The sequence below is a fragment of the Clarias gariepinus genome, chromosome 22 (genome assembly GCF_024256425.1).
Source record: "Clarias gariepinus isolate MV-2021 ecotype Netherlands chromosome 22, CGAR_prim_01v2, whole genome shotgun sequence".
NCBI lineage: Eukaryota > Metazoa > Chordata > Actinopteri > Siluriformes > Clariidae > Clarias > Clarias gariepinus.
This window is the reverse complement of record NC_071121.1, coordinates 28,187,574-28,195,000: the sequence shown is the minus strand read 5'-3', so window position 1 is coordinate 28,195,000 and position 7,427 is coordinate 28,187,574. Positions and strand designations below refer to the sequence as shown.

The 7,427-nt window shown below is 44.1% G+C and overlaps 1 protein-coding gene across 1 annotated transcript in view; it reads left to right on the top strand.

Moving 5' to 3' along the window:
* Window positions 1–5,488, top strand: part of LOC128510746 (cadherin-11) — an 18,232-nt gene extending 12,744 nt beyond the window's left edge. The window contains exons 9-13 of the mRNA XM_053483239.1: window positions 409–526; window positions 1,034–1,375; window positions 2,222–2,396; window positions 2,478–2,745; window positions 2,954–5,488. Coding sequence (XP_053339214.1) covers window positions 409–526; window positions 1,034–1,375; window positions 2,222–2,396; window positions 2,478–2,745; window positions 2,954–3,640 — 1,590 coding nt within the window. The 3' untranslated portion in view covers window positions 3,641–5,488. The remainder of the gene's footprint in view (window positions 1–408; window positions 527–1,033; window positions 1,376–2,221; window positions 2,397–2,477; window positions 2,746–2,953) is intronic.
* The last annotated feature ends 1,939 nt before the right edge of the window (window positions 5,489–7,427 follow it).

Genomic DNA, 7,427 nt, shown 5'->3' with positions numbered 1-7,427 from the left:
ACATGAGGACATTTTCAAACAGAACAATTTTTGTTCGACCGCCAAGTGAAAAAATATCACGCAATTAGCTTTTAAATCTTCCCCTTTAAAATGGAAAAAAATGAAGTCAAATGAACAAGGATTACCCACCAGGTGAAATCTGACCATCACAAGACAAAAGTGGCAAAGACTAGTGGCAAAGAAGTGGATCACTGTTTAAAAAGTGAAGCCGTCAGTGCCGTCAGTCTCGTCAGTGATCTGGGAATCCACGCAGCACGCTCCGGTCTCATCCTCATGTTGCGTCATGTCGTTCTGTTACCTAAGTGAAATCCTATAACCACTATAGCGGTGCTGAAACTTTATAAGGATTTCCCTGTTTTAATCAGAAGGGTGTGTGTTTGTGTGTTTGTGTGTGTGTGTGTGTGCCAGGTGGTGCAGGTGATTCGAGCCACCGACAGAGACGAGATCAGCTCCAGTTCCCCCGTACACTTCAGCGTGTCTGCACACAGCAGCCTGTCTCTGAACTTCACCACCCAGCCGAGAGGAAGTGAGCGCCGCTCCTCTGCTTCCCTCCTCCTTTATCTGTGTTAGGATGTTTTGTCCAGGAGGTCGCCATGTGCTAGTCAGAATCTCTTGCACGTTTAGATACATACTTATTCTCAAAACTCAGCTTAGGAAGAAGAGAAAGTGATTCCTTTTACAGGGAGGTGAGAAAGAATCACGCGGAACAAAACAAAAACCAGGCGACAAAAAGCTCGTTTCATTTGGTTGTTGGTTTAAGCAGTGATGAGCTGGAAGTTTAAACTCTTGAGTGGTGATTGGTGGGAAGTGACATAATTAGAAATGGTCAGTTTGAGATTAAGCAGGACAACAAACAAATTTTACGCAGTTAAAAATACAGAAATGGTGTCATTGGTTGCTATGTGAACAATAAACGTCATACGTAAATCCTGTGAGATCTGCACCCCCCCCCCTCCCTGCCCATGACCTCTCAAACCCTCTCTGTAATTCTCTCATGTTTAATATATTCTAATAACTCCGCCCCTTTTCTTAGATCACACGGCCAACCTGCTGCTCCTGTCCTCTCTGAAGCCCCTCCCACGCCCCGGCTTTTCTCCTGTACTCACTGTAAAAGTACCCATAATCCTCCGGGACAGAGCGTCGGAGCTGAGCAGCACGGGGACGGTGACGGTGACGCTGTGCCCCTGTCAGAACGGAGGGATGTGGGTGGAGGAGAGAAGGAGAGCGGTGGATGGAGAGAGGAGTGGTGATGGAGACGTGCTGATGGACTGGGAGAGACAGATGGTGTGTTCGTCTCTGCCCGCTTCCTCCATGCTGCTGGGCTTCAGCTCGGCCGCCATGTTGGCCATCCTGGCCTGTGCCTCCCTCCTCATGGGTAAAAAAAGTTTACTGACTTAAAGGTTTTTTTCTTTCTCTTTACTTTTTTCCTTGTTGTCATTTGTTTATTTTGTTGGTGGTTTTCTGTTTGTATTTTTTCAGTTTTTCAATATATTTTCTTTTTTTTCTTTTTTATATTATTATTATTTTATATATATCTATATGTGTGTGTGTGTGTGTGTGTGTGTGTTAATAATCACCATTCCCATGCTTAACTCATCCAATTATTTTCTATTCTAGCATCCATCCATCCATCCATCAATTTCTCCTCCACCTTTCTGTCTATCCATCTGCCTTTTTATTCATCTACTGATCCATTTTTTTCCATCCATCCATCCATCCATCCATCCATCCATATCATTCTTCTTTATCAATCTATTTGTTCTGAAATCTAGCAAACCTATCAATTCATCCATCCACATACCCATTTTTTATTTCCCCATCCACCTATTCATGAGGCTGCATACTGTATCTACTTATTCATCTAGTTCTTCACCCATCCATTCATCCATCCATCCAACCCCGTATTCGTACATTTACCTAACCATCTATCCATCATCTATATACTGTCCTTTATTTTACAAATCTAAAACTCCCTCTCTCTTTCTCTTTCTCTCTGTCTCTCTCCCTCTCCCTCTCTCTCTGTCTCTCTCTCTCTCTCTCTGTCTCCCTGTCTCTCCCTCTCTTTCTCTCTCTCTCTCCTTTTCTTTCTCTCTCTCTCTCCCTCTCTGTCTCTCTGTCTGCCTCTCTTTCTGTCTCTCTCTGTCTCTTTCCCTCTCCCTCCTCTCTCTCTCTCTCTCTCCCTCTCTCTCTCTCTGTCTCTCTCTCTCTCCCTCTCTCTCAGTTGTGGTGGTGTTGTCTCTGTCCATGCGGAGGAAGAAGAGTGACTCTCTCTCCCCGGTGGAGAACGATGAGATCAGAGAGAACATAATCACGTACGATGATGAAGGTGGAGGAGAGGAAGACACAGCTGCGTTTGACATCACTGCTCTGAAGAGTGTCCCACACGCCATACACACGTGAGTCAGAGTGTGTGTGTGTGTGTGTGTGTGTGTGTATCTGTGTGATGATAAATGATTTATTATTATTGCTTCCTCTAGGCGCGGTGTTGGTTCCGTCCCGCTGTACGGCCCCCTGTGCTACAGCATACACGCGGTGAGCGGCAGCCCGTTCGGCCGGTGTGAGTCTCAGCTGGACCGGGACGAACCCGCACACACACTCCCCAGTGGATACACACTGGGGTTAGGACCGGGTTCCACGCTCACAGAACCTTCTGAGGAGTGTCTGAGATTGGATCAGAACAGAAATGAAGATGATGTCGTACTGAAAAAGAGCCTTGGAGGAAGTGATGTCATCACTCGAGATCAGGTAATAAAACAGCATAAACTAATTCTTCTCTTTTACTTTTTTTCCCCTTGCTCTTAGTTATCACTTTCTCTCTCTCTCTCTCTCTCTCTCTGCTGTTTTTTTGCGGTATTATCTCACTCTTTACCCTTTCTCTCACCTCTATCTCTTTCTCCCCCTCCCTCCCTCCCTCCCTCTCTCTCTCTCTCTCTCTCTCTCTCTCTGTGTTTAGGCTCCATTAGTCCTAAATGGCTCTACAGATCATCCGGTCGCATCATGCACAGCTCACCTCCACTCCTCCATCTCCTTATCTGTAGCTCCAGATGACATCACGCCTCCGCACAGCACGGGAATCAGCACCGCTCCGTTCAGAACCATGGAGGGAACGTTACTGCGAGCAGGCGCAGGGGTACATCTGACCGGAACTCCTTTACTGTACCTGAACCCAGGACAGGACTACGGTCAGCACCTGGTCAGGCTACACGTCGGAGGGCGGAGCTTCTTTAGACCTGATTTAGGAGGCGTGGCTGTTCCGCTGACTCTCAGTATAGATGACTTGCTGCAGCACCGGCTCGCCCGAGTGACCTTTGACCCCATGCAGCCTCCGTACGATTCACTGCAGATATTTGAGCACGAGGGGGCGGAGTCTGAGACCGCCTCCCTCAGCTCTTTGGAGAGCGAAGGGGACGGACGGATAGAGGGGGAGGGGTCAATCGACTGGGGGCCCAAGTTTACCAAGCTGCTGGAGATCTTTAGAGAGAGGAAAGAGGAGAAGGATGGAGGGAGAGAGGGAGAAGACAAAACAGAGGAGAGACAGACAGACGGTGAGCGGCAGGAGAGTGTGGACCGAGTGGACGGAACTCAAGAAGAAGCGAAGGATCGGGATGGCAGCGTGGATAGAGGAGAGAATAAAGAATGATTTCTCTTCAAAGAGAGATGAGAGAACGAAAGATGAAAGGAGAAGGAGAGATATTTAACAAGTTGCTGGAGATCATTAGAGGCACTCGGGGGATAGGTGTGGAAAAGGTGGAAGAAATAAAGAGGATGAGGTTAAACAGGACGAAAGAATGAAGGGTGAGATGGAAGAATGAAGGAAAGGAAGAGTGAGAGAAGAAAGGAGGGAGGGAAAGACAGAAAGAGAGAGAGAGAGAGAGAAAGCGCAAAGGCTACTACCGAGCAGAGCGATTGTGTAACATGGAGATTAAACAAAGGTGAAGGCGGAGTTCCAGCTGTCAATCACGTGTGCTCAAAAGAATAACAGGCCACGCCCACACCTAAAGAGTGAACTCAGCTGCTGTTTTGAGCGTATCGAGGGTTTCCTGTCTATAATATACCACTAAAGTTTGGTATCACACAAACAGGTTTAATATTTTACAACGCCTTCACCACTAGTGTGTGTGTGTGTGTGAGAGAGAGAATGCATAGAGTGAGAAATTACAAAACAGCTGAAATATTGATTTGGCTGTGTGAGCTGCATTGTGTTAAAAAATTAATAGATAAAATAGGCCTCATAAAAAATACACGCTCCTCTGAACCCAAGGAAATAGAAGGATCTCTCCCCTAGGAAAGGGCACACACACGCCAGGTTTTAGGGAGAAAGAGTGGTTCTTCATAGAGCGAACACGCATGCACATACACACACACACACACACAAACTCTTATCTATGTTCATAACTTGGTAAAACTTCATCCAGCATCCTTCAGTGAGAACTCCAGCTCACGCTAAACCATTTAGTGCGCGAGGAGGAAAAAAAGTGTCTTATCAGTCAACAAAGCTTTCAAAACGTCTTCCATTCTTCCCTCCAGCCTTTATGTATCTCCTCCATTCAGTTGCTTTTGTGCTGTGATTATTGAGCGGCGTTTGAAGAGCTTCGGCTACCCTCATTGTTCTGCTTCTCCATCTTCAGGAACAGACGCAGGAACAGAGCGAAGTGAGCGAGGCAGCGAAAATTCACAAGCTGCTCCAGATCTCTCAGATCTCTCTCTCAATCCTTTATTAATAATGCATTATAACTGCATTCCTTGCATTCTGTATGATTTGCAGAAGTGCTTTCTCATGCCTGGCTGAAGCCTGTATAAATGCGTAGAAGAAAATCATAATGACTAAAATTGCACTTTAGGAGTCTATGGGTCTATGACTTCAACAAGCCCCGCCCCTCTACACAACACACTATAATAGCACATATCACATGGTATGGTTTCTGTAGGAACACAATCCAGTCATAATTAGATTCAAAATATCAAACATGAGTGGGTTGATTTGAGAGTTTAGAGTCGTATTAACGTAGAGAGAATAAAGAGAGGCTGACGCTTGAGAGAAGGAGTGTTTACAGCTGCTATAAGATAGGTCATAACTTTAAATGTAACTAGAAACGGATAAAAATATGACATGTCGTTAATTGTTGCAGATAAAATGGATTAGATTGCAAATTTTTTATTCATTAAACATGGACACATTAGAGTTTTTATGCATTAAAACATTATACATAGATTCACAAGTTGTTTACATTATTACTCAACACCTTCCAACCAATCAGATTCAAGACTTTAAAAAGCGCTGTATAAAGATTATAAGATTTATTAAAAAACAAACCATGACTATGACCACACAGACACTACAACCAGGCTCTCACTGCACTGTTGGTTCATGAGCTATGGAGTCTCCTCCTCCTGGTCTTTACACTTACAGGTTTTTTTTTTTCACTTTTTTTTTCATTTAATAAATTGTGACCAAGTTGTGAACACTTTTATATCAATGAAAGTTACTCTGCATGAAACAAGCAGGTGAAAGAAGCGCTCCGGTTCTTCAGCTCATCTCTCATCAATAAATTAAAGACACTTCTGATCTATTTTATCTCATCACCTGGTCCTTGTCCTCTTTGACCTTCTACCATCTGATCTACAAGCTGTACGTTTGCTTTATGACTTCACTTTATGAACTGATTTCACTGCAACGCCTGCAAAAGCAGCTCATCTGAAATGTTTTGCACAGGATCAGGATGTTAAACTGATGTATATACGTTATATAAATCCTGATGATCACGTGACAGCTCAATCTCGCACGTTCCCGACACACGTCTCGCACAAGAGTAAGCCCAGGAAGTAGCACAAAAGAAAAGCTTTGATCTGTCAGCTGAAAATAGCGGTGCTGCTCGGGCCAGTCCTTGTTTACTGTCAATGATTCATGGAATGATGCATGCTGGGAAATAATACTTAGGACTATACTTAGCTGTTTTTCTGCAGGGTAATATGATTCGCAGCGTTATGAGTCTTGCAACAGTCGTTTTTATTTTCTCACCATCCTGGGTCAGAATGATGATGATGATGATGATGATGCAGTCATATGCCATGTGCTGTTGTTATTATATCCATCATCAGGTCAGTAAAGCTTGAGCTTCCTTTAAATGATAAAAATTGCTTGAAAATGGGAATGTACAAATACCAGTCAGTTCTGAGCAAGTAGTCTGATTGGACAAGAGGCGTCCATGTGTGGTGATATAGAGCATAACGGCACCATGACGCGTAACTATCTGTATGAGTGGGCGTGTCCCAGGCGTTGTCCAGTGGTTAATGACACTAACTGTGTGTCTCAGCGTGGGTGAGAGTAGGTCTGTACGGTCCGCAGTACTGAGGAGAGAGCAGCTTTCTGACTAAACCCACATTCACACCCAGTCACAGTAGCACTTTCATTAAGAACACACATCTGATAACGTTATGACGTCTTAAACAACACGCCGTCTCTGCACTAATCACTTCTAAGTCCTTCCGAATTGTTCTATTTTATTTATAACGAGCTACAAAGCTAACTAGCTTCTAAGGCTAAATCCCTAATCAAGGGCACTACTTGGAGTGTGGAACAAGGGAGTGTACAGTACAATATTAAAGCACTTTTTGTAAGTCGCTCTGGATAAGAGCGTCTGCCAAATGCCTAAATGTAAATGTAAATGTAAATGTACACCCTACATAGTGCACTAGCTTTCCATTTAATGCTATTTGGGATTCGACCCCAGAACCAAAACTTAAAAGAGCTGATATTCTAAAGTGTAATAAGTGTAAATATAAAGTAAATCTGGAGAGTTTCTCCGGACTGTCCACCACCTCCATGGTTTATTCTCTTCACCTTATGGCTACAGAGTACCGCTAAGGGTTTATCACTACTCTGTCGCTCAAGTAACTGACGGTCACCAGCTCCACCAGACGCGGTTAGTTAGTTCTGCCTGGCGTGGAAGGATAAGTGTGGGTGAAGCAAATAATAAATGGTGTCTGTGGAAGTGTTGTATAAACGCGATATCACACTCGAGGTCGTGCTGCCGTACTGAATACTAGCAACTGTACTCGGACATCACAGCCATGTGATATTCAGCACACCAGTGTGACCTCGGGTGTGATAAACAAAGAAAAATTAGCTACACGATCTTTGCTATGCTAGGTATATGCTGAAACACAACACTGTGCTAACAGCAGCCAGTTGACATAATGTTGCTCTTGCCAAAGAAGTTGTGCTACCAAAGATAGCTAAGATATCACACTGAGAAAAAGTCAGTGTAAGAAACTTTAAACTTTCAGACCGAGTGCAAACTCACAGGAGAGCTAGAAATACGCTAGCAGTGATAGAGAAATGCTAAGGCTAACAGAAAAGAAAATCACTTTCTTTGTGTTTATACCAGTTTTCCACACTGATTGATATCATAAGTAACGCTGTGTGG